Source organism: Vanellus vanellus (genome assembly GCF_965231255.1).
Source record: "Vanellus vanellus genome assembly, chromosome: 5".
NCBI lineage: Eukaryota > Metazoa > Chordata > Aves > Charadriiformes > Charadriidae > Vanellus > Vanellus vanellus.
The window spans coordinates 65,956,069-65,983,210 of NC_138910.1; the positions used below are offsets into that span (position 1 = coordinate 65,956,069).

The window sequence follows — 27,142 nt, forward strand, 5'->3', positions numbered from 1 at the left end:
CAGTTAGATAACCATTTGGGTCAGATGCCAGGTCAGCATAACCTGGGCAAAATCAACCTAATCTGTGGCAGGACCCAATACCAGCAGCCAGCTGTGACACAATCTAGGAAATTAAGTAATGTGTTTATTGTAAATTTATTGTAAACGACCTAGTAAAATTGTTGTACTAGGATAAGCAGAAACTTTTAAACAATCCAGCAAAGGGCTCATGTGAGAAAATCAGTGGGATGCCAAGGTATGACTTGATTTCCTTTATTCCATCTGAAGAGAAAGTATGATTGCAAAAAGGGAAGTGTTTACATAAACTGATAAAAAACTTGAGAATTCAGCAGAACACAGCCACGTGTTCCTGAGCTTCCTTCCATAAAAGTCTCAGCACATCTGGCAGAGCCCCATTCACCTTCACTATGAGGGGGATCATACTTGCACTAGCGCTCACCCTCGTAGGTAAGCCTACATACGCCTTCCTCACCTTTCTCTTTCCCAAAATTTCCTTAAGTTCAGTGGCAACAATTGGATCTAGACTGAATGTTACTCATCTGGTTTTCCATCTCTTTTTGCAGGTAGCCAGAAATTTGACATTGGTAAGTAAATCTTCTATAACCTTCTTTGGTGACTTGGTTGTGATTTCTATTTATTAGAACACACTTGCAAGTATTGTGAAAATGGCTCTCACTCCCCACAGACCCGGGATTCAGCAGCAGAAAGAGCCACCTGTACAGCTATGAAGGCTGGGTGTTGAACGGGCTTCAAGAGAAAAGTTTAGCCAAAGTCGGTGTGCGCTTGAGCAGCAAACTAGAGATCAGTGGGCTGTCAGAGGACACTTACCTCCTCAAGGTACCACCTCTTCTTCCAAACCTACCATACAACGGTGAACTATAAATCACAGTCATAATTGTATCTGGCCAACCTGTGGTTTAGGAAAGCTGTAGAAAACACAACTGGAGACTTAGTGCTGTAGATGTCAGAGAATGATCTGCAAGCTGTAGTTTCAGAAGTGATGAGTAATTTGGCCTCCAGTCACTTACCTGGTGTTTGTTGTGGAAATTTTTCATAGCAGGTGTTCCTCAAGACTTTGTGGTGGAAACTGAGGTGCCAAAATCAGGGGTTCTGTTAAAAAATGGTTGTTTCTAACTCAAGGCACTCAAGCCTGCTCTGAGTTTAAGATTTGATTCTAGTCTTAACACGCTTTTCCAGCTTCTGTGGGAAGCCAGGACTTGGGTATGTAAAATCATTGCCATGCAGGCAATTAATGAATGTTGACGTAAAAAGCGATAAAAGCTAAAGATAAAAAGTGATAGGTGAAAAAAGAAAGATTAAAAAATGAAAGGCATCACGAAAGAGCATATAATAGTATTTAGTGTTTGGATAATGCAGTAAAAGATCTGTAAGTGGGAAATCATGCCTCTGTCGGCATTAATGGAGATAGGGGCTGACCTATCTGAAATAAGTATGTTTCAGAAAAATACTTTTATTTGTCTGTTTAATTTAGTTACAAATCAGAGCTGCTTTTTGGGGCGCTGAGGTTAGTGACAGAACTCTCACTGGTTGTAGTTGAGCTGCAGATCTTCTTTCACTGATGAGGACAAGATGTCAAAATTATGGGCTACGGACTGCATTTCACACTATAATCTTCATCCTGAAACTCATACGGCGTGCACCAGGCTGTGCTCTGAGGCACCCAAACTGGCAGTAACTTTCCCAAAGTTACTGAAATTGCTTCTGATTTACATTGTGTCTTGGTATAAGGGGAAAAAAAAGGTTTATAAATACATTGATCTTTTTTTTTTTTTAAATGGGTTGATTTAAGCAATTCACAAATACGAATCAAATATAGCAACTAGTTTAGTAAAAAAGAAATTTGAAGACAACAAGTTAAAATTAAGCATTCTAAAACTTCTTTTTTTGACATTTAGAATGATATAAACTTTCAAAATGCTAAATTTCACCTAAAGCAGAATATTCATTTTAAGGCTGAAAAAATAGGGAGAATCTTACTTGATTTTTTCAATTATTTTTTGAATCAGCCTTTCTTCTATAGAATTAATGCAAGTAAAATGTTTAAAGTGTCCCTGGGAGACAGTAGTGATATGTTAACCGCTTGTGTAAGATAAAAAAAAACAACTGTTGAGTGCACAGGATTTATACTGGTTTTACAGGTTTGTACTGGTTTTACAATAGTGTGAGCAAGAGACAAAAGAATAAACTGCTGTATGAATTTCTAAGCCTACATTTGAAAGGAAAGAGTATATAACTAGTGATTATGTTGATTTCTTCCAATGTGTTTGCATATTTCGTACCAAAGTAATTTTATTCACATAAGTACCTTTCCTTAATTTCCTCCCAGATCCGCTCTCCACAGTTCGAGGAGTACAATGGCATCTGGCCCAGGGACCCATTTACTCGATCCTCCAAAATCACCCAGATGGTTTCTTCGTGTTTCACCCGGCCCTTCAAGTTTGAATACAGTAGTGGACGGATTGGCAACATTTATGGCCCAGAAGACTGCCCCGACATGTGTATTAACATAGTGAGAGGAATACTGAACATGATGCAGATAACCATTAAAAAGTCACAGAATGTGTATGAATTGCAAGAGGTTTGTTTTTTCCATTCTGAAACTACTTTACTGAAAGGACGTGTTCTCTTTAGGTGCTCTTCCTTCAAGTTTCTGTTTATTTGCATCTACTTTCAAATATTCGTCACACACACAAAAAAAAAGACAGTTTTCATTCACATAGAAGAAAATGTGTGCGTATGTGTTGAACGAATTATCAGAGCTGGATTGTTCTTAAGACATCTGTCTTTAAGACTCAACATGCAGTCCTTTGAAGAAAAAGAATTACTGGCTACGAATGTCTTTGTTATATGGCTTCCCTGATACAGCTGCTTGATCCATTTTATTTGTTCATTGTTGATATTAATTGATTACGTTTTCATTTTAAACTCAGTCCCCTGACAAAGTAATGTTCATATGTTTATTTTTTAGTTCAATAGGATTAATTGTGGGTAATGGTAACAGGTTTCGAAACATAATTAAGATGGTTCAATAGGTCCTTACTCACCTACTGCTCCTTCAGAATCTTTGTTCAATGAAACTTCTCACGCAGTGAAATCCTGATATAATTGGGAAGTCTCATTATCTCTATTGCTGTGCACAGGCTGGAATTGGCGGTGTTTGCCATACAAGGTACGTCATCCAGGAAGACAGGAAGAACAGCCGAGTCTCTGTTACCAAAACTGTAGACCAAAATAACTGCCAGGAAAAAGTGATGAAGAGTATCGGAATGGCTTACATCTATCCTTGTCCTGTCGACATGATGGTATGTGACATGTGAAAAGATCTTACTACGCGCACGGCCATTCTGTTCCCATTCACTCTTTGGGTCTCTCTGTCCTCCTCCAGAAGGGAAGGCTCATAAAAGGGACTGCGGCTTTCTCCTACAAACTGAAGCAGTCAGACAGTGGTACCCTGATCACAGAAGTGGTGTCGCAGCAGGTGTATCAGATCTCACCACTCAGCGAACCTACTGGTGTTGCCATCATGGAAGCAAGGTAGGTGGGACATGGGCTTGCTTCACGAAGTGACAATAGGTATAGATTCTGGCAGTGCCTTTCACCCCCAATTGAAGTGAAATGAGAGTTGAGCTCCACAGTAGTTGGGGAAAGCTGCGTGTACTCATACTTGGGGTTTCCACGCTCCTAAAAATTCAGTGAACGGTTCTTTATTTGTACCCTGGTGAACTTGGCACTGCAATTACGTGGAAGAGAAGAAGAAAAGCTCTTTTGCTCGCTTATACTATAAGAATGCAACTTTACTGCTCTGTCCTAAAAAAGGGCTAGTTTATAGTGTCAGGAGGAAGATGGTGCACATAGAAATAAGACCACTGATTACACTGTCGTTAACTCTTATTCAGAAGACAGCGGTTTAGCTCCTCAGAAACCATTTAATTGTTGATAATTCTAATACAATTTTTTCCCAATTAGAAGACTTTATCCATTAGCAAATGGTAAGATTTTACTGTTGTAATAAAAATAATTAAAGAATAAAACTGATACCGTCACAGTATCACTGAACCAACAAACAGCCAAGGCAGATGGAGGAAGAGAGCTAATTTTTTCCTCCTGTGACACTTACCTCTTGGCAGACAACAACTCACCTTGCTTGAAGTGAGAAGTGAACGGGGGAGCGCCCCAGACAGTTCCATGCAGAGCTACGGAAGCCTTCGTTACCAGTTTCCATCAGTATTGCCACAGATGCCACTGCAGCTAATCAAGATGAAAAACCCCGAGCAAAGGGTATAGTATTTTTAGGTCTTCAATTTACTTTCCTAATAGGAAAATTAATAAAAGAATAATGATCATAAATTCCAAAGGATTTAACTATGTATGCCCTCTCTCTCTCATGTTTTGTAACAGATAGTAGAAACACTGCAACACATAGTCCTGAATAACCAACAAGATTTCCACGACGATGTTCCATACAGATTCCTGGAGCTCGTCCAGCTCTGCCGGATAGCAAGTGCTGATACTCTTGAGTCCATCTGGAGACAATTTTCAGATAAACCCCGCTACAGGTATTTCATTGTATCAACCTATAAGAAACCGCCATTTTTTGAGAATTGAGAGCTAAAATTAAGGAATTTTTTTTTTTACCCTGCTCGCAGGCGATGGCTGCTGAGTGCAGTTTCTGCAACAGGCACTGTAGAAGCACTCAAATTCATTAAGGCCAGAATTCGCAATGATGACGTTAACTACCTTCAGACTCTTTTAAGTGTTTCCTTTGCTCTTCATTTAATGAAAGCTGATGAAGACACTGTTCCAGTAGCAGCAGTGAGTAAATCCGTGTGAATCTTTCCTATCTGATAACAAAAGGAATGATAATCGATGACAACCTTTGATTATGAAGTACATTAGAGACTGGATTCTCCTCTCATGTATACCAATTTTGCGCAAATGTTGAACCGTGAATTTCTTTTGGCACTACATACATGAGAGGAGACAGAGTCCTGTGTCTTCATTTTGCTTACATGGATATGAAAGCCATTCTCCCATAACAGCTTCAAAGGGTAATTCCCATTTTGGTTTGCTGGGATCACGTCATGCCTTCTGCAGACAAAACTTTGTCCACTTCAATCTCTTACTGCTGAAACAAATGGCAATTTATGTGTTGTGTCATTTGAATAGCTCTTTTAATTGCAAACTGTTCCTATAAACTGTAAAGTGCTGCAAGTGAAAGAATTGGGGCAAACATCAAATATTTTGACACTATAGTGAATAAATTATGCTGAACAGGATTTTTCCCATCTCTAGTCAATATTCTTCTCAAATAGGAAAAAAGGGATATGATGTGAGAATGCATCATTAATATAATTGAGTTACACATTGTCCTAAGGTTATTCTACTTATGGATTGATGGTTTCCTTTAATCTTTGTATTTTCAGTATTATACTCAGTTCAGGAAAATCAAAATGGTGCTATGTAAACTTATATATATACTTATTTATATTGCAATTAGTGGGAAATTAAGCTCCCAAGTGAAGCTTGCAAATAAAATTTCTACAAGCTGATTTAATTTGTTTGGATGTGAACAATAATCATTTGGAAACTGCTCCCCTCAGATAAGCTCGGATGATTTTCCTGCTCTGAAAGCTACGTCAAGCACTGTATTAAATACAAATTATTTTTTTTTTCCCTTTTTCCCCCACAGGATTTAATTACCAGTTCTCGAATTCAGAAAAGTCCCATGCTTCAGCAAGTTGCCTGCTTGGGATACAGTTCTGTGGTCAATAGATACTGTTCTCAGACCTCAGCTTGTCCAAAAGAAGCTCTTCAGGTGGGTGGCTCTTTCTCAGGTTGGTCTTAATAGCTTAGTAATGTTCACTACATTAGCTTCATTCTTTAAAGATGCAGTATAAAAATGGCACCTGGACGTAGAAATACAAATTTCATAGGTGTCCTTCAGAATGAAGGCCATGAATCATTTTACTGATGTAGATAATGGCTTCATCATTGAAAACACAGCTTTTACACTGTAAGGTAAAATCCTCAGAGAAGCCATTACTAAGTAATTTTATTAAAACCAGTTGGTTTTTGCAGTGGGTAAGGGGAACGTTGTGGGCAATCTATACATTAGGAAGAAAAGACTGAACTGTGCTTTGCCTGTAGCCCATCCATGATCTGGCAGATGAAGCGATCAGCAGGGGCCGTGAAGACAAAATGAAATTAGCTCTGAAGTGCATTGGTAACATGGGAGAACCAGCCAGCATCAAGCGCATCCTGAAGTTCCTTCCCATATCTTCATCCAGTGCTTCTGATATCCCCACCCACATTCAGATCGATGCCATAATGGCCTTGAGAAAAATAGCTTGGAAGGACCCCAAAACAGTAAGTATGATCTGTCAGAGACTTCTTCACTTCACGAATTAAAGAATATATACTGTAAAGGGTCATGAATTTAATGGTATTGTGTCTGCGGATTCAGCATGTTTTAAAAAAAGGATTATTTTTAAGAACACCGTAATACAAATTTATATTTCAGCTGACGTTTTACTCTAAGCCGTAATAATTGTTAGTCAGAAGGAGGCTTCAAAAGGACATCAGCACTGTTTCTTTAGTCATGTGTCATAACCAATTAAATCCCGTGCTAGTTATATATGGTGGAAATTTGGCCATCTAAAAGTCAGACATATAATTTAACCTGCCTCGATAGCCAAGAGGAGAGACAGACACACTTTCTATTGACCTCCTAGGCAAAATGTAGACATTGCTCTGCCTTTTTTAGGCCCTTCCCTTGAGGTCAGATGAGTCACCACTGACCTCCTGCTGAGGTTGGTGGCGTGCAGGCGAGACTCCTGCCTTTCACGTGGTTTAGATATAGGAGCTATAGGAGACAGCATCCACTCAGACTGTCTTTGGTGAGACGCTGAAGCTCCACTTTTAAAAGCGGTCTAAAATAGTGAAGCATGCTCACCAAGTCAGTGGCGTTACTCCAAGGAATTAATCTATTTTGTTATCTACCATTGTTTCTTCTGAAGTCATTCACCAATCTTTGAATGTCAGTAATGCAAAAAGCTACGCTGGTGTCTTTTTGGTTGTGGTGTGTTGACCCAGTACATTGATGTATGGACATTTGTTTCAGATTCAGTGCTCACCCTTCTCCACAGGGCTGTTCCTCCATGGTCCCTTCAGTTGCCTTAATAAAATCATATGGAACCATTCAGTAAAAAATGTCAGGAAACCTTTCTGCAGGGACAATGACCCCCACTCCCACATTTCTTGCGAGTTACGTGTGGATCCACTCTGCAAAAAAAGTCTTTATTATTGGTAATTTGAGACACCGTTTTCTCTCTGCAGGTGCAGGGGTATCTCATTCAGATCCTTGCAGACCCGTCGCTTCCCCCCGAAGTGCGAATGATGGCTTGTGCTGTCATCTTTGAGACAAGGCCCGCCCTTCCTTTGATAACAACGATAGCTAATGTGGCAATGAAGGAGAGCAATTTGCAAGTGGCCAGTTTCGTGTATTCCCACATGAAGGCTTTGTCGAAGAGCAGATTGCCGTACATGTACAACATGTAAGTAGAGACAGGAACGAATTGGGCGACGTTCTGCAAATAATAAGTTCTGTTACATTCCTGTGAGCGAGCACTGCATGTGCTGACAAATTGAATTCAGTTTATATTCTGATGGGGTGCAGTTTATTTCAGGATATTTTTACCTTTCGCATTGTGTTTAGATCTTCGGCTTGCAATATCGCCCTTAAGCTGCTGGCCCCCAAATTGGACAGGCTGAGCTACCGGTATAGCAAGGTCATGCGTGTTGGTGGTTACTTCGGTGAGTAAAAGCGTTTCAGTGACCAGGAAACTTTCACTTCAGAAATCCCTGCTTAAAAGACATTTAGTCCTTTGGAGAAATATGGCATTCCGCGTTTCAATAAGAAATTGAATTAAATGTGACAGTCACATACTTAAAAATGCATGAGTAGCCATTTATTCATTTGGGGCTAATCAGTTAAAATTTATGTAATGATATATCTTAGAGCTGGCAATGGAAAAAGCTGCAGAAATATGATCTTGAATGATAAGCAGAATGGCTAGAAAAAAGATGTGTCTTTTGTTTACTTCTGCCGTAGATAACTATAAAGTTGGTGCTGCTGGAGATGTCTTTGTTATGAACAGCCCAGGAACGATGTTCCCGTCAGCAATAATTTCCAAGCTGATGGCATATTCTGCAGGGTCAGTGGCTGATTTGGTGGAGGTAAATATTTACCTAAATCAATAATAAAACAAAGTAAAATTAAAATTGACCACAAAGTTTTGTCTCTGTAAGTATGTTTCAGACCTCTCCTTCTCATGCTGTTTTGGTAGGTTGGTGTCCGTGTGGAAGGCCTCACAGACGTCATCATGAAACGAAATATCCCGTTTGCTGAATATCCCACATACAAAAAGATAAAGGAGATTGGAAAAGCTGTAGGTATTCTCAGTAATGCAACGTGTGGGTTATATGAAGGTGTATTTAGTGAGGCTATTCGTGGGCATCTCAATGACAGGGAGTCAGTCTGAATTAGCGACACTGTGTTATTTACAAAGCAGGAAAGAAACCAAACCAGCAATGGAAAATTGCAGCTTGGGCAGTGATGGGATTGATCACCTTGCTGAATTACCATTTGTAAAGTGTTGCATTAAGGAACTTTGCCTGTTTCCTTATGTGTTCCCTAGCTGCTGGGATGGAAGGAGCTGCCAACAGAAACCCCCTTGATATCAGCCTACTTCAAACTATTTGGCCAAGAGCTGGCCTACGTCAACATCAATAAGGAAGTCCTGCATCAGGCTATGAAGGTACCAGAGACTCCTATTTTTCTTTGCGAGATTTGACACCATTGTACTTTTACATCCCAACCTCTTGCATCTCTGTTTTACTGCAGACTGTGCTAGAACCTGCTGACAGGAACGCGGCGATGAAGAGAATTGCCAGCCAAATCCGCAACGGAATTGCAGGACAATGGACACAGCCGGTGTGGCTGGGAGAGCTGCGATACATCGTTCCTACCTGCACCGGTCTGCCGCTGGAGTACGGGTCATACACAACTGCTCTGGCACGTGCGGCAGTCAACAGTGAGTTGGGAAGTACGAGATCAGCTGTGGGAGCTCTGAGCAGGGGATGAGAGGGCCAGGCTAAGAGAGGATGAAGAAAAACGTGGAAAAAGGTTGGAAAAAGAACTAATTTTTGTAGCGAAGGGGAGGTAGTGAAGATGTTTGAAGAGAAGCTGGAAACAGCTGATTTTTGTCCCATCTTTGAATGGATTGAAGACAGAGAAGGTGAGGTGCGAATCTGGGGAACCAGAGAGAGAAAGGGCACAGCATTCAAGGTCAGAAAAAACAAGAGCTGCTTGGGGAGCTGATGCAGACGGGGGCAGAAGGCGGTGGCTCCTGAGAGATGCCCACACAAGCTAAGCAGGATTCAACGGTGATTTAAACAGAGAATAAAACAGAAGACAATCAAAAGCGAACTACCAGTAATGTTAGTGAAGGCAGGAAGAGAAGAGGGCTTGTGAAAAGAGACAGAGAGCACTGTTTTAAAAGAATAGATATGCAAGTATGAAGAATTACCAAGAAATCAATTTGGTGATCATACTGTTTGTTGGGCAGCAGACTTTTAATTCAGGCAAAACTGACCCTTCCTTCTGCTGACAACACATAAGGAATGAAGGGTGAAGTACATGCACTTGTGCTCTTTACAGAAGTCTCGTATGTGCCCACCCTTTGCTGCTCTTGGGTTTTGGTTTGTTAGTTTGTTTTAATAACATCTTTGAACCCCTGCCCCTTGTGTTGTGGGTGGTTTTTATTTTTTGTTTGTTTGCTTGTTTTAAATAACATTCTTGTAGCCAAGTTGGGGAAGTACAGATTGGATGGATGGGCTACAAAGTAAGTGAAGGCTATCTGGACTGCTGATCTCCAAGAGTAGTCAACAGATGAAAGTCTAATAGGTGACTTGTTATGAGCAACATTCCTCTGTCATTAGCGCTTGATCATTCTCTCTTTTAACAATCTGAACTTCAGAAAAGACTTCAGCAAATCTGTGTCAATTATGACATCGAATTGGTGGGAGCAGTCACTGCACTGGGGGGTCAGGCTGCCACCCCAGCGGACCCTGTCAGGCTGGAGGGGGTGGCCTGAGAGAAGTGTGATGAAACTTGACAAAGGCAATGCAAAGTCCTTCACCTGGGATGGCGTAATTCATGCAAGTGCACAGGCATTGCCCAGACAGGAAGCAGCTTTGCAGAAAAGGGCCAGGGAGGCCTGGAGGACAAGCTGGTATAGTGAGCCAGCAGTGTGCTCTGGTGGTGACGAAGGCCAACTGCATCGACTGCAACAAGAGCAGAGATGGCATGAAAATTATTTCCCCCTCTCTATTTAGCACATCTGAGGCTGCATCTGACATACAGTGTTCAGTTTTGGGTCCACACTACAAGAAAGATGCTCACACTTGATGTGAGGAAAGATTGGAGAGCAGGGTTTGTTTAACCTGGTTGCCCACCATTCATTCTGTCTTCTGGCTCCCCATCTTTCTGAAATTTTAATGTTATACTATTAACAAACTTTCAATTTGGGTCAGCTCTTTATTTTCTTACTATATTTTTATTTCCATTTTCAATACGTTGCATAAGAACCTTTGCCTACAGAACAAGTTTTCTGTATATTTTCAGTATTTTTCAGACTCATAAAAGATCTCATATACCCCAAAATCTGTCTTGTTTTCCAGCCATTTGTTGTATTAACAAAAATATTGCCTCTTCCTGAAAACTGTGTCCTCCTTAAATTCAAATAGTTTCTTTCACTTCTACCTTGTTTAAATGTTGTTCTGCCGTTTGCAGTTGATGGAAAGATGACACCTCCTTTAACCGGAGATTTTAGACTTTCCCAGTTCCTTGAATCCACCATGCAGATTCGGTCTGACATAAACCCAAGGTATGGCAGGTTTCTAAGGCTTTACAAATGATGGAGGTTTTTTATGAAAAAGCCGAACCACGTGTTAAAAAAGAGCACCTTTCTTACATCTGACCGCTTCACTCTGTTTCAGCTTATACGTGCATACAGTCGCAACAATGGGTGTCAACACAGAATACTTTCAACATGCTGTTGAAATTCAAGGCAAGGTCCTGACAAGAGTGCCAATGAAGTTTGATGCCAAGATAGACATGAAACTGAAAAATGTTAAGATTGAAACAAATCCATGCCAGGAGGAAACTGAGATAGTGGTTGGAAGGTACGGTAGCATTACTTCAGAATACTTTCTGTTGCTGAAACCTTACCAAGTTCACCATTCACTGACCTGCTACAGAGGTTTCTAGATAGGCAGAGTGACTTTTCAGTGTGTAGCGGAACATTTGGGATAAAGACCAAGGAAGAGAAATCGGGGAGTTAAAAGTCAAAAGAGACTTAAACTATTTAGGAGTTTAATTTTGATTGCAATTTGTTTATTCTTTTGTGTTTGAAATTTTTTATTTGTTTATTATTTTATTGTCTTTTAGGGTTTTTAATTTTCATTTTTAAATGAATGCCTTTCATGTTTTGGAAATTTGTTTAAACTTACCCAGATTTTGAAAACTTCCTGTGATATAAGGAACTGATATTTGTCATGGACTCTTATTTGTCTTTAATAATATTTATACTTACAGTTGCATATACAATCCCTACGTTCAAACAACATATCTCTGTGCTGTCACATGATACTGCCAGGGATGCATTTAATTTAATCCAAAGAAAAGGGGATGGAATAATTAACCATTTTTTGCACGTATCTCAACAGACATAAGGCTTTTGCTGTATCAAGAAATATAGGAGAACTGGGTGTGGAAAAGAGAACCTCAATTCTCCCAGGAGATGCTTCATCAAATATTGTGGAAGAACCTTTCAAACCATCAGAGAGAGTTTCCAGTGAAGATTTCACAAAGGTAACCTATTCCTTTTTGCTTATATTGTAATATTTACCATCTCCGTGATGCACATGTCTGCAGTTTTACCCTTGCCTATGATATGCTCCCAGTGGTATTCACATACTCATCTCCAATGCAGCAAGGAGCTGACAGCATGCCAAGGAAACATGCCTATCGCTCTCAAGAGGATCTTCACCATGGCACAGGAAGAAAAACTCATAAACGAGACATTTGCGTCAAACTGCATCGTCTTGGTTGTCAGCTCTGCTTTTCCAGAAGGTCACGAGATGCCAGTTTCCTAAAAAATACGTATTTGCACAGATTAATCGGAGAACACGAAGCTAAAATAGTCTTGATTCCAGGTACAATATTGAGCACAAGCCTTGTCATCTTAGGTTTGTTGGTGCTATTTGAAGCAGTATAACCTTCTAATGTGTGGAATTGGTGTGTAGTTCAAACAGATGCTGATATTGACAAAATTCAGCTGGAGATTCAGGCAGGATCCAGAGCAGCTTCCAAAATAATTCATGTAGTAAATTCGGAGTCTGAGGAAGAGGATGAGTCATCTCCATATGAGGACATTCAAGCTAAACTGAAGAAGATTCTAGGCATTGAAAATGTGTTCAAGGTAAGAGGCTTTGAGCATGGGAGAGGGGGAATATTTTCCCATAAATGAAGCCATGCATTTGAAGTTCAGCGTGCAGAGCCAATGAGGGAAACAAGGATGGGGTTAGTTTGAAAGGTGCCAGTGCCAGGCCTGTCAACCAGTGCCACATCTGGAAGGACTGATCCTATGGGGTGCATCCAGCTGTGACTGGTCCTCCATGCTGGGCTAGATTTCAGCTGGGCAGAGTGGACCTACAGGAGTTCTGCAGCTTCTGCAGTGAGCGAGGCAGGGAAGTTGTTGTTCCTTGAAAGGCTGACGTGAGCAGCTTGTCTGACACTCGGTTAATTTTAACTTTGTAAATACAGAACCAGATGTATCGCCTCTCTCGCACTTTTCTTTGAACTGTTTTTGCAGGTTGCAAATAAAACACGACACCAGAAGAAGCAGCCTTCTAAGAAAGGAAACACTATGCTACCAGAGCTTGGGGCAGACCCCAATGCACAAAATCCCTCCAGCTCATCTTCTGCCTCCTCGGCTGTCTCCTCTTCTTCCTCATCATCTGCTGCTTCTCCTGATCGTAAAAAGGCTGCGGGTGAAGATGAGAATGATCAAGTAAAGCAAGCGAGAAACAAAGATGCAAGCAGCAAGAGCAGCAGCAGTAGCAGTAGTGGCAGAAGTAGAAAGAGCAGCAGTAGCAGCAGCAAGAGCAGCAGCAGCAGCAGCAAGAGCAGCAGTAGCAAAGGTAGCAGTAGTAGCAGCAGCAAGAGCAGTAGTAGCAGTAGTAGCAGCAGCAAGAGCAGTAGTAGCAGCAGCAGCAGCAGCAGCAGTAGCAAAGATAGCAGCAGTAGCAGTAGAAGCAGCAGCAGCAGGAAGTCATTGAGTCACCATAGCCACGGGCATCATTCAGGACATCTGGAAGGTGACAGCAGCAGCAGCAGCAGCAGCAGCAGCAGCAGATATTCCAAAATATGGGTAACTTTGTCAGTAAATTTACTAACGCTGCCAATGTTTGTGTATCACATTCCTGATGGCAGCTGGCTTTGCATCATAAATCAGGAAATTATGAGTTGACACAGAAATTTTAGCAATGCGAAATTACAAAATTTAATCTGCAAACACACCTGTAATCATTGGCTTAGATGTCTACTTCATAGCATCTCAAAAGTTTCCACAGGTTTGTTGAAACTTTTGTTACAGTCAGGGAACCATTTTTTGCCAATTTACTACTTTCTGTCAATATACATTGCATATTTCTGACTTAATTTTGCGCTAGGAGCATTAATGCTTTATATAAATTACTTCAAGGGTTGCATTACAGGCTTGTGACTATGCATACAGCACTATGCATGAATGATAATTAGCAAAATCCTTCCCTTAATTGCCAGTGCTCAGATTTCAATGTAACTAACTGCAGCATTTCTTGTCTTCCGAGACTTTTCATCTTCTTGTTTTTATCATTTTCAAAGGGTGATCATGAGATTTATCAGTATCGCTTTAGATCAGCACATAGACAAGAGGTGAGTTTTTCTTTCCTCAGTAAATCAAGTATGGAATATGTCATGAGTCAAATGGGAACCCTAATGGCAACTTGTTGTCTTTGCTGAGGAAAGTTACAGTATGGATAACATTTAGAACACCAAATAAACTGTGGTGGTTCTTCTGAGATGCGTAGACAGAGCTGTGTTCTCCTTCGTATTGTGCACATGATGCCATTTGTGGCTCTGCAAAGTAGATGCAAAGCTCTACCAAAGCAGTACAAGGGACTGGGGAAGCACACTTTGGAGGAACAAAGATCCTACCGTCAAGAGCACGGGTCATCTGACTGGTTTTGATCACTTGGTTTTTTGGGTTGGAATCACTGTTGGTACACACTGTTGGTACTTTAGTTCAGCAAAAAATTTGTGCTAGTGCGTGAGCCAGCCAGTAGCAGTGTACTTGATATTAGTGTTCCTCAAAACAGCTATGTGTGTCCATTCAGCTGATCCCTTCCATTCAGTTGGTTCATTCAATGCGTCCTCCAGTTGATCAGGCTCTTCCAGAAGTAAAATGAATCAGTTCTGGTCTTTCATATTGAATTGAGAGGCTGGTTCAATTTGACTTGCTCTGGCCCGTTGTATTTTCACACAGGGAATTCTCATCTAGACACATTCCTTATTAGTCTCTTCTGAAGGGTCAGATGTATTTGGGTAAACAAGATTTTTCAGGGCTAGATCACATGTACTAAGCAGGGCAAAGCATATTGCAACTCATTGAGCTCCTCAGGATTGGAACACAAGTTTACCAACACCAAGAGCCATGAGAGCACTCTGCAGCACTGCCTAGTGCAATTTCTTCAAGCACGCTTTTAAGTTACCCTCTTGAGCATGATGTGTTTTCTTCTTGCAGTTCCCAAAAAGGAAACTCCCAGCTGACCAACTTAGCAGCACGTACTCCTCTACCAGATCCAGTCATGCCTCATCTCGAGCTGCTTCCCGGGTTAGTTACATCATTTTTAGGGGGTTTTGATAGCTTGGAAGAATGGCAGAGTGGCCGTGCACTTGCAGTAATTGTACAACTAGGATAACGGGAAGAGAGAAATACTCTCAAGTCTCGGGTCTCAATCAAGAGAGGGACATGCACCATAGTTCCCCCACACACTTTCCTCTGCAGTGAGGTCAGGATCCTTCTTACTTGCACCATGACCCTTCCCTCGTGGGAATCCCGGCCAACAGATGCCTGCAGAGACTGATTTCGTGACCTCTGCAACCAGGAGGGAAGTTGAGGTTCTGCAGTGCCAGTGCAAGGACATCGGTCATGGAGGCTGAGGCAAAGAGGAGCCTCAGCAGAAGGCACGCTCGGGAGGTGACATGTAGCACCTTGGCTCCTCACCACCACTCTGTCTGATGCGTGCAGGCTTGCTCTCTGGGGCAAGTGATGAAGTGAAGCCTAACAATGGAGTGAAGGAATTGCAGGCCATAGTATGCTTAAGGCCCTGCTGTCAAGGGGGGAGGTTCTTGATGGTGGAGACAATGTCCTGGACTATATTTTGTGCTAGGGTGCCGTGCAAACACAGAACCAGCCTGCCCCACAGAACGCACAGCTGAAGAGTGAGGTGAAAGCCAACAGACCAACCAGACAGCTGAACAGGAGGACACTAGCTGGGGGATGTTATTGTTGTGAGAATGAGTGGTGAATACAACTGACAGGTGATGCTACTAGTCAAATCGGACCACTTTCTTTCACAGGCAAATATAGGTATTAACAATGAAGCCCAAATCACATAGTCATTACTGTATCCTAATGGTATGAACATTTCCACGGTATCAGCTGTAGCTTAGGAAATGGTGCAAATTTTGGCTCTTACAAAATGCAGTGATAAAATCCATCTGTGCATGCAGAGGCACATGCACATTAAAGACATATGCACGAGAGTTTATAGGCGTGTGTATATGTGTGGTACATATGCTGGCATATATTTGCAGTTCAGTAGCATATTCTTCATTTATCCATCTAGCTCTTGCATCTACAATGCTCCATGGCAACTCTTTTATAATTATATTCTTTGCATACTTTCTCCCCCTTCTTCTTAGCCAAAGTTTTTGGGAGATGTCAAAACACCAGTATTAGCAGTTTTTCTTCATGGCATTCGTAACGATAAGAAGATAGGAGGCCTCCAGCTTGTGGTATATGCTGATATTGACTCCATCAGGCCCCGGGTGCAGGTATTCGTGTCAAACCTCACAGATTCAAGCAAGTGGAAGCTCTGTGCTGATGCTTCAGTCCTCAATGCTCACAAGGCAGCGGTAAGGCTCAAAAATAGTTATATACAGCGGTACGCATCACAGGAAAACCATGTTCCATGCATTTAAAAATGGACTATTTCTTTCTCCATTAAAGGCTTATTTGAAATGGGGCCGGAATTGCCAGGACTACAAGATTTCGACTGAGTTGGTGACTGGGCGGTTTGCTGCTCACCCGGCTGTACAAGTGAAACTGGAGTGGCCTAAAGTTCCTTCAAGTGTCAGATCCATAGCAGAATGGTGAGGTTTTAGTCTTTAGCGACACTCCATTCATGTTATCGGTCAACTGGGAAAAATCAGTGTCCATCCCTGAGGTTCTAGTGGTTAAAGTACCGGCTATTAATTTATTCTCTGATTTGTCCGAGTACTGTCTTTGGACGTAAAAGCCGAGTGGGAGTTCGTAGCCACCCTGTTGTAATGTACAGTAATTCTTTATACTGGAGATGATTACTGAAAACTGAGGACCAGATCCTTCCTTTCACTGAACACTTGATCAGTATAGCAGAGAGTGGTCACGGGAACCTAGCCAGTGATCCAGAAGACACTTTATGCTACTTACACACAGATGTGAGACAACTTGGTTGGGATGTGTGCTGCTTTTTGCTTCTCTATTTCACCAGATCTTTCTGATTTGAATTTTTGAAGGTTTTACAAGTTTGTCCCTGGGGCTGCGTTTATGCTGGGGTTATCTGAAAAAATGGACAAGAATCCTTCTCGACAAGCCAGGGTGATAGTGGCTCTAACTTCTCCAAGGACATGCGACATTGTTATCAAGCTTCCTGACGTAATTATGAAATATTATTATCACTCTTTTATTTTTTCCTAGTAGAAATGTGGCACTGTTGCATTTTAATTACAGTGGGCCAATTCTGAGAAAGAAAAATCAAATAAGCATCAGTCTGGCAGCAAATGATGAAAACAACTTTTGTTTATTTTCAACCTTTTTATATTACATCCAAGAATATTCACAGATTGATTTTGTTTATGGAAAAAGAGAGTGCAGTGGATACTCATAATTACATTCGTTTCCATCTGTAGTAGCCCCGTAAGTGTTCACCTAACCACCTTTGAAGGGGAATAATTCATTCTCTCCCAAATAATATCTGAATGATGACCCACACCATGAGAGAAAACTATAAGCAAAAGCAAAAAGCTCATGGACAGTGAGTCAGATGAGTTGTGTTCACATAAAGTCTTTGTCAATCACAGTAGAAGAAATTGAAATAAAATTCCAACTAGGAAAAAAACCTGATCTCAGCTGTTTGCCATGAATACCTGGCACAAGTGTATTTTGAACGTGCTTTTTAATTCCTTTACAGATGATCCTCTATGAAAAAGCCATGAGGCTTCCCCTGTCACTCCCTGTAGGTCCAAGGATACCAGCTTCAGAGCTGCAGCCTCCCATCTGGAATGTCTTTGCTGAAGCCCCTTCTGCAGTGCTCGAGAATTTGAAAGGTCAGGATCTTATTGGGTTCAGAAGCATGGCATCCTCAGTCTCCTGCATTACTTGAGCACCTTCTGAATTTTTCTGGGATTATTTGTCTCCAGTTAATTAGGAAATGTGCTGTAATAATGTGAGAATGGTTCAACTGGGAGAGAATATTGGGCATATAGTACAGAAATCATCAGCATTTCAGGGATCAAGATACCCATTATCTGAATTGATAACATTTAAACTTATTGGAAATTATTTTTTTGTTAGATAGAGGAACGTATTTTCCAGACCTTTTTTAGAATTTATGGGTACTCAGTAGCCCAAAGCCCCTGTAATCCATACAAAAATATCACATAGCGGAAAAATTATAAAGCTAAAATAATATAGCTTTATGGAAGAATAATACAGCCTTTATAAAAAGAGCTTTATGGAAAAAAAAAACAATATGGCTTTATGGAAAAATAATATAGTTTTTATGAAAAAGCAAGTACTCACTGGCATTTTATTTAACCAGCTCGCTGCTCAGTTTCCTACAATGAGATCACAACTTTTAACGATGTTCAGTTTAACTACACAATGCCGGCAAACTGCTACCACATCTTGGCTCAGGACTGCAGCTCTGACCTTAAGTTCCTGGTGATGATGAGGAATGCTGAAGAAGCTATGAACCTGAAAGCAATCAACATCAAGCTTGGCAGTCAGTAAGTAACTCCTGCCAGATGCTGTGAGTGTGAGGGACTAAATCGTCCACATTTAACATGAGGGGCTCAGATCTGAGCTTTACTGCAATGGTTAGCAGCCCAGGGCATTTCAGCATTTCCCTTATTTACTTTTTGTGTATGTTGAATGTGATGCTGATGATGTTACCCTGCATCTTGGGTGACAAGAATACCCCTGATGTAATTTAAGTAGTTGAATGAGCTTATCAGGGATACCCAGTGAGCAGGAAAATGCCGTTGTCGCTGTATGCGCATGAACAGGATAAAAAAAGGCTCTGAACGCTCTTCTCCTTAACAGTGAAATTGATATGCGTCCTGTGAATGGACAGGTGAAACTGCTGGTAGATGGGGCTGAAAGCCCCACGACGAATGTTTCATACATGTCTTCTGGTAAGTGATGCAGCCTCTGTTGTTTCATTTTCACATACGTTTTAGGCGAAAGAAAGAAAGAAAGAACTCTATTAAAGAGATTCCATAAGTTTGTATTCAATGAGTATTTCTGCCCCTGGTTGTGAGGTTAATATTTAAGAACATGTATTTTACTCACCTGCATAGGAACATTCAGAAAGACTGATTAGAGTGTGAAGCTCTTGAAGTGGCCAAACCAAGCAAGATGTAACTAACATGAAGATCCCTCCTCTTCATACATTACTGCAGCTCCTGCCGAGTTCCACATTTGAGAAGTGTTTTGGTTATACTACAAAATCTTGCTTGATTAAAACTTTTTGAAGTAGAGTTTTCTAAATTTCACCACATGTATATTGATGTTTTTCATAATTTGATTGATAGGCATAAATTGGCTAGCATTCTGAAATACACTAGGAATAAATATGGAGAACTGGTAAAATAGCCTCCTTGCTTCTCTGAAAGCAGGAATAGGGTTTTTTTCTGTGAAAGATACAGGAGGACCTTGTTTCATTCTGTGCTATGCAGTCAGGGGCTATATACAGTGCAGGTATTTCCTGACTGTAGAGCTGTAGTATATGAATTAGGCCAAATCTTGCTGAAATTGGGTTAGTATCTGCCAGTGCTGAGCTCTGTCTTATTTGTTATGTACTAGGGAAGTGATAATTGTGCTAGAAATGGCTCCAGTGACAGTCACGGTGTTCTTTGTATTTCCTTACTCCAAAGTAGTGTAATCAGGGCCCTGTATGCCTGCACAACTATACAGATATTATAGGCCGTTCTGTAGTCATTTCTAGAAATAAATATGAATATGTTAATAACCCAAAGAAAAACAAGTGAATCTGTGATCATTAAAATTGTTTTCCAACTCTTTACAAACATCTATTTTCTATTCATACACGTTTCTACATTGTTTTGATGTTTGGTTTTTTTTTCTTGAATAGAACAATTGAGGAATTTCAAGGAAAAGAAAATTTTAGAAATGTGTCAGTTGCTTTTTTCTTTCTTAAAGAAGCTACGTTGTGCCTGTTTTGGTTTTGCTCTGCTTTATTTTGTTTTCTTTCTAGGTGCTTCTCTGTGGATCCACAGTGAAAAGCAAGGACTTGTACTTGTTGCCCCAGCCTACGGCATTGATAAACTGTACTTTGACGGATACACATTCAGGGTATAGTTATTCCTCTTCATAAGCTTGGGTGTTGAGAAATTGCCATAGGATTCTCTTAAAACTGTATGTGTGAGTGCAAGAGTATACAGTGGGAAAAGCAAATCTGTGCGGGGCCCAAAAAACCCCAAAGAGGAGATGACACTACAGGATTGCACAGCCCTGCTCTTTATTTCTCAGTAGGAGAAGTGAGAATCCGTGGCCAACAAAAATACGTTATTCTTGCAGTACAGGTGTGCATTGGGAAATGGGCCTGTGAGCGTACACACACTGAGCCAGCAGTGCATTTGCAGGGAAAATGAGTTTTCAGCTCTGTCCACTGTTCTTACGGCTGTATAATCCTTTGAATCGGCAAAAATGCAGCCGTTCTTTTAAGACGAACAAATGTTTTAAAGGCTGCACTAAAACGAATGAGAATGAAAGAAATTGGTAAACCATACTGTATCTATCACCTATACTACAAAAACATCCATCAGAGAAAAGCTTCAGCATATTAATCGTCTAGACTACTAATAACATACTAGACTGGCACTGTGGGTTTTAAAGGCTTTGACGGTTAAAGACACTGCAGCACCATGGGAGTTTGGCATCTGACTGTCAGACCCTTTTGAATTCTTAGCAAAGAGATTTTAAATGTTTGCGCATTAACTTATACTGGAAGGGATCTTCATAGCAAAAATCTGCTCCATCTCCATGGCTTTTTTTTTTTTAACTTGAAATGGTTTTGTTTTGTTTTGTTTTTTCTTTCGAAGATTCAAGTTGCTTTATGGATGGCAGGGAAAATGTGTGGAATATGTGGAAAATATGATGCAGAATGTGAACAGGAATATCGGATGCCCAATGGATATCTAGCTAAAGATGCAGTGAGCTTTGGGCATTCTTGGATTTTGGAAGAAAAGCCTTGTACAGGAGGTATGCAAGATGTGATAAATTTAATATCATATTACTGCAGTTGTATTGAAAATATAGACTTTATTTGGAAAGTTTAAAATCTGTAAATATTTTGAAGAAAGCATTTTAAAGAGGTTCATTATTAAGTTATATTAAGTATAAAAAGTATTTTTCAATTTAGAAAGGAATAAGAAATTACAAGTTAAACAAACAAGCCAAAAAACACAAGTCAGTTGAAATTAAATAACCAAGCTGAAACAAAATCTTTGTTTCAGTTTTGAAGTGTTTTAGAAGATCAGGAAAAAATGTAAGAGGATAAATTCATACAGAATGCTTTGATTTAAGCACAACAGCATTTTCCAGCCAGTATTTGATCCATCAAAAAATCAGATGGGGATTAGTAATTATTTTACCTTGGCTGACCACCCGATTCTTGAACCAGTGCAACCTGTCAAGCAAAGCGTTCGAGCACATGAGCAGTTCCAGGGACTTAATTACATGGTTGAAATAAAAAAGCTGTATTTTAAGTGTTTCAGTAGATTAGGATCCAATGCTGTGCTCAGAGCTCTCAGCTGAGGTTATGATGCAACAGCAAACCATAGAGCTGCAAGGAGAATAGGCACATTGCCCTCACGAAGAAGATTTGTCCTGCTGGGAAGGACTTCTTCAGTCCCTGGAGATGGCTTCTACATGTTTAGCTATACATCAGCTGTTATTCTGCTATGGCTTTGTAAAGAATACTGGGCATAAAACTTGCTTTAGATGGGTATGGAGTCCACACGCATCTACACAATAATTTTTCCATGGTTAGTAGTGACCACTTATTGTGCTTCCATTTAACATGCGGTGGAAATAGCCGGAATTTTGAAGAATAAATCTTATAGTCTGGAATAAGTTGCGGTCCATTTAGCTTCTCACACACTTGTGACTTCTTGTCCTGGGAATCCAAAATGAGATCAATATTACTGGCTGGCAGCAATGACTTTTGGTCTCTCTCTGTAGCAATTCTGTGTCTGAATGACAGTGGCAATGGTGTAATTCTTTAGTGATTATTTTTATTTGGTCAGAAAACCCCCTTTATTTCCCCTGCTGAGTATTCAACCCTTTCAAATGTGGTTTTGCAGCTATTCAGTAAGCCAGTTTACTTTTAAAATTGTTTATTAGAAAGTACATCAGACTATTTTTCTACATATTAATCTAGAAATAACTTTTAATTTAACTTTCTGTAGCTCCTTATCTAATTAGCTGATTCGAAAAGCTTATCAGTCAGGGATGCTGCTTTGCTTATGATCAAAATATAGTTTTCATAGAGGAAAGTTGTTTGCAAATTGGCAGTGTTGGCAGATGGGTCCTTCTGGGGAGGTATGAAGATTTTGGATACAAGCACATAAACTATCACCAATGGTTGTGTTACAGCCTGCAAACTGCGACGCTCCCTTGTGAAGCTTGAGAAGACAGTTCAGCTTGCGGGTGTAGAGTCCAAGTGCTATTCTACAGAGCCCGTGCTGCGCTGTATGAAAGGATGCTCCGCCACCAAGACTACTCCAGTCACTGTTGGTTTCCACTGTCTCCCAGCTGGTAAGTAAACAGAAATCCTATTGAATAGCAGCTGCACAAAAGTCTAAACAGATTGTCCCTTGACTTGGTTATTCCACTTGAAACGTGTGAATAATCTAACACAACCACAGGTAGGGATGGACTTGCTGTGGTATCGACTGAAGACCTTCCCCTGTTTTCATTAATATGTAAATCTTTCCTTAGTGAGAGAGATGTTTTTCTGTTGTAATTTTACCATGTTTTTCATTATACCAGAATTTAAAATCTAAACTGAACTCGCGTTCGTGGTGCTTTGAGCTAACAAGGTAAGGGCAGGGTAACAGCACAGTCAACATTGTGATTCAGCTGAAAAACTGTATTGCAGCTGGTGAGGATTCAGCCACATCTGATCACGTGTGGCACCCTGAAACGGGGATCCTCCCCTTGTATATTTTTATATATCAGTGCCTTTGGGTGTGATCTTATTTCACTTAGCCAATTTTGGCAATAGAAGGGCAGGTGTGGAAGGGATTCCTACACACAGGTGCAGTGTTGTAGGAGGATGTCTTTTTTACAGGTATATTGTAGATTCTAAGATACTATATTAGATCGATATAGATTATATAGATGATGGGTTTGTGTCTGTTTTCCAAGTTTGTTTTTCCTCCAAGACCACAATATCATTTCCTAAATGTATTATTAATAAAACTCCTTATGGAAGTAGTAGTTTTCAAGGTAGAACTGGCTTATTAATTAAGTGGGTTTCCTGGAACATCTCTGCCTGACTTTGACAAATATAAATATGTAAGCTAGCGAGGGGAGGCCAAGCCTGCTGTAATGACTAGTGCATGGTAAAAGCTCTACCTTGCAAAATTACTTCTGAAGTATACTCTTGACCTTTCATTTCTTGTTCCCCATCAGATTCAGCTACCAGCCTGGTGGACAAACAGACAAAGTTCGACCAGAAGTCAGAGGATATGCAGGACACTGTTGATGCACACATAGCATGTTCGTGCGAGAATGAAGACTGCAGTGCATGAAGCTGTACTTTGCAGCACACGAGAAAACAGAAACACTTGAATGTTTTTATTATGTGGTGTAAGAAAACTCATCTTAAGACACAATAGGGATACTAAATTAAGTGTTTAAGGCTGTGTGGAATCTTCCCAAGTAATTTAAAGTATTAAACTTTATTATTGTAGAAACTGTTACGATTGTCCATAAATATCTGATTTCATAATAAATCCATGCATGGAAAAAGTTACAAAGGCTTCCTTATTTCACTGGTAATGGAAAGAGGAGGTCTGTGTTGCTTCTCTTCAACCCCCCATTTCATAGACTTCTTGAGTCTGTGACCGTCTTCTGTGCACCAGGCACATGTCCGTGTCAGGACCCATCAGGGGTATGGGTTGGGTAGCTGTGGTAGCAGGCTTGTTTACCCCACTGCTTTCTTCCCTGGTGCAGCCGGGGCAGGAACTGATCCCCTCTGTGTGATGCAGCAGCAACACAGCCGCGGTGCTCTGCAACAGCTACCTGTTGTGCCAGTGCTGCCGTAGGGAACAGCAAGACCAGGGAGTAGGCCTGAACCTCATGCCACTGGACAAGGCTGCTCTGAGGGGATCAGGAACACATTATGTTCCTCATGCACCACATGCAGAAGCTAGTGGGAATCAGGAGTCTTTGAACAGGACACAGTGGGGTTACCCAAGTATACCACCTGCCAAAGGGTCTGAAGCAGAGCCAGACCTTTGCATTTTGGGTGAGATGCCCCACCTCTGCATGCCCAGCACGAGTTCTCGCTGCGGCCACCATCAGCAGGTGGGCTCTGCCTCCTGCCCACCCGCTGCAGGTCTGCGTGGGCACAGCGGGGGACGTGCTCATCTGCCGTTAGCGCTGGACCCCAAAGGATTCCTGCGGATCTGGGAGATATTTTCTGCTTTCCCATAAGGCTGTGCTTGCAGGCCGAGTCTGCATGCTGGGTGAATTTGGTTTTCAGAGAATTGCCTTAAGAGATGGTGTAGACATAACCATCAACGTCAATGAGATTGGTGGCATTAGGAGTTTTACACAAATTTTGATAGAAATGGTATTGTACTTTCTTAAGTTTATCTGCCTTAATTAATCACCATTCTCCCAATTAATACACATACATCCAGCCAATTTTGTTACTGACTGAAAACACATTCATCTTTTACATTGAAATTTGTTAATGTGAAGCAGAATGTGATCCTACTGAATTGTTAAAAATGTAGATCTGCAGTAAATTAATTTAAAGAGAAGCAAGTTATTTTGTTCTTAAAATCAGTAGAAACCAATGAAGAAAAATGGCACTTACCTATGACCATGGGGGGTGGAGAGGTAATCACTAGCTAGTTGCTGAAAACACATAGGAACGTTCTGTAAAAAATTGTGGTGTTTTGCTTTCCCCAGCAGCTTTGGTACCTTCAATGGATGCATGTATGTGAGGTGTATTGTTTGGATGTGAGTTTTATAGTTTGGAAAGGTAATGCCCTTAGTACCAAAAGGAGTATGTTTGAAAGACAGGCATAAATATATAGTTATACACAGTTTAAAGGCTGTCATGGTATCTTGTGCTGCAAAGTGATGGGGAACTGACAGCAGGAGGTGTTTGGGCACCACCTGGCAGCAGCAGCAGCAAAGCAGTGAGCTGGTGGGTTTGCTGCTTGCCTGGAAGTCACACAGAACAGCCAGGGGAAGCACAGACTTCCTGGGTAACCCCTGAGGCCAAATCCAGCAGAAGCCAGGGCTTTGCATGACCCCCAGGGCTGGGCTCCACAGGTGACTCTGGCACAGGCTCCCAGCTCCGGTGGGGCCAGCCCTTGGGTTCCCCTCTTCCCAGCCTGCCAAGGCTGGAGCACAGTTTTGTGGAGGACTTTCGTCTTCCAGGCTCCATGCTCAGGTGAGAGGGGTGCCATGAGCTCAGCAGTAAGGCCCTGGCAGGGCAACTATGGGTGAGCATCACCCAAGCACCATGGCAGCCGGAGCACCCGTGGGACTGCAGGGGGGTGTGGGCTGTGGGTGTCCACCTCATGAAGGCCTGTGGGGAGGCCCCAGGCAGCCTTTTCCCCTCTCCCCAATGCCATGGTGGAGAGAGCTGAGCACCGCTCGAAGGAAACGCTGTCCAGGGCAGGTCCTGGGGACAGCAGAGTTGTTTGTCACCCCCACAGTTTTCTTAAGACTTTTTTTTTTTCCTTTCTCTTTTTAACTCAGGTTATATCCTTTGGAGAAATATGAAGCATGAAATGTCTGTGAGTGTATGAGCGAACAGGCTGGGACTTGGAATCGTTCTTGACGTACTGGAGAAATGGTCTAGAAAATAAGAGCATTCAGTTCCATAAAGAAACTCCCAAAGGCGAAGGCCTCACCAACAGGTTTTGCCTACCCCTGGAGAAGAAGCATAGATGATCCTGCTCCATGGCAGCAGCACGGCTGGGGTCACCGGGGATGCAGCATTTGCTGCCCAAAGTGGTGGGGACGGGGGCGAGACTCTGCGAATCTGGGCTGGGGGTTTTGGGGAGACCTTGCCCACTCAGCCAGGCCCAGCCCATACAGCCCTTCTTTTGAGGAGTGTTATGGTTCATGGTGTCACTGTTATAGTGTGGTGTTTTAGTGACAGTGTTATAATTTTGAGACACTGAATACAAGCGTTGTTGCATTTAATTTGCCATCACAGCAGCGCTTTTCTGCTTGCACTACCACTGACCCCAAGTCCTCGCTGCCCACAAGGTGATTTGTTTTTTTTTTTTTAAAAAACTATGTGCAACTGCATATAGTTATGCCATAATATATTAGCTTTTGAGCCTCACTTACCAGTCGCCAGTAGCTGTATACTCAAATCCTTTAGCTACGTTTGCCATTTACCAGTGAAGTACTTGCCATGCTTCAACACAGTGAAGTACTTGCCATGCTTCAAAATTTATTTTTTTTTTACCCTACAGATGCAACCTTTGATCTAGGAACAAAATCCACAGTGTGTCAGACATAAATTATATCCCAACTGCCAATTATAAAAAAACATCAGCATTATGAAAACTAAACCATCTTGGATAGGACCCAGTGATCTGTTGATAAGAAACTAATCCAGTCCCTTCCCACAGTGAGGTGGGCAGCAGCTTCAGTTCCCCACCCGTGGAGGAGAAGGTTGGTGGGCAAATAGCGGCTGCGCAGCATCAACATGAACCCCTCAGTCCAGGGCTTCCGTAACCCTCCTCGTGCAGGTTCCTGATGTGAACGGGGCAGGTGGCTCCCTCTGCTTTAGTTGAACCCAGTTCTACGTCCCAGCACTGGAGGACCAGGGGACCCAGGGACGATGCCAAACCCTGGAGCCAAGAGCAGCCTGAGGGGTCTGTGGGGCTGCCCCCAAAAGGACAGGGAAAATGCCGACTGATGGGAAAAGGGGGCTGCACTGTGGGGTGAAGATGCTGCCCCTTGCTCCGTGATGTGAAATGAGTTTGGGTGAATCACACTGTGTACACCTTTGTAAACCAAGAGGTTTGTGTCTTTCATGTCCCTCAGCCTCACCCGTCCCACTTTGCGGGGACAACCCTCACCAACACCCCTCTATGGCTAACCGCGCCGGTGAAAGGGGCTGACGCGTCAGCCTGGTAAGAGAAGGCAGGTGAGGGAAGCATGAACGTCAGCGGCATTTAGCC

General features: G+C 41.7%; 1 protein-coding gene across 1 annotated transcript; it reads left to right on the forward strand.

Annotated features, from left to right (window-relative positions):
* Positions 1-227: 227 nt before the first annotated feature.
* LOC309672528 (vitellogenin-2-like) lies at positions 228-23,509 on the forward strand (the record flags this gene model as incomplete). Its single annotated transcript, XM_082484056.1, has 36 exons — positions 228-235; positions 371-447; positions 564-584; positions 686-837; positions 2,348-2,599; positions 3,162-3,323; positions 3,407-3,555; positions 4,149-4,299; positions 4,420-4,577; positions 4,668-4,833; positions 5,711-5,836; positions 6,169-6,387; positions 7,357-7,574; positions 7,736-7,833; positions 8,132-8,256; positions 8,367-8,468; positions 8,718-8,837; positions 8,924-9,113; positions 10,874-10,967; positions 11,080-11,265; positions 11,809-11,953; positions 12,075-12,297; positions 12,388-12,563; positions 12,957-13,514; positions 14,009-14,059; positions 14,928-15,017; positions 16,112-16,324; positions 16,419-16,561; positions 16,967-17,105; positions 17,641-17,776; positions 18,271-18,457; positions 18,774-18,865; positions 19,948-20,045; positions 20,795-20,954; positions 22,350-22,511; positions 23,391-23,509. 36 exons carry the CDS (start codon positions 228-230, stop codon positions 23,507-23,509), a joined length of 5,466 nt encoding a protein of 1,821 aa, XP_082340182.1.
* Between the last annotated feature and the right edge of the window lie 3,633 nt (positions 23,510-27,142).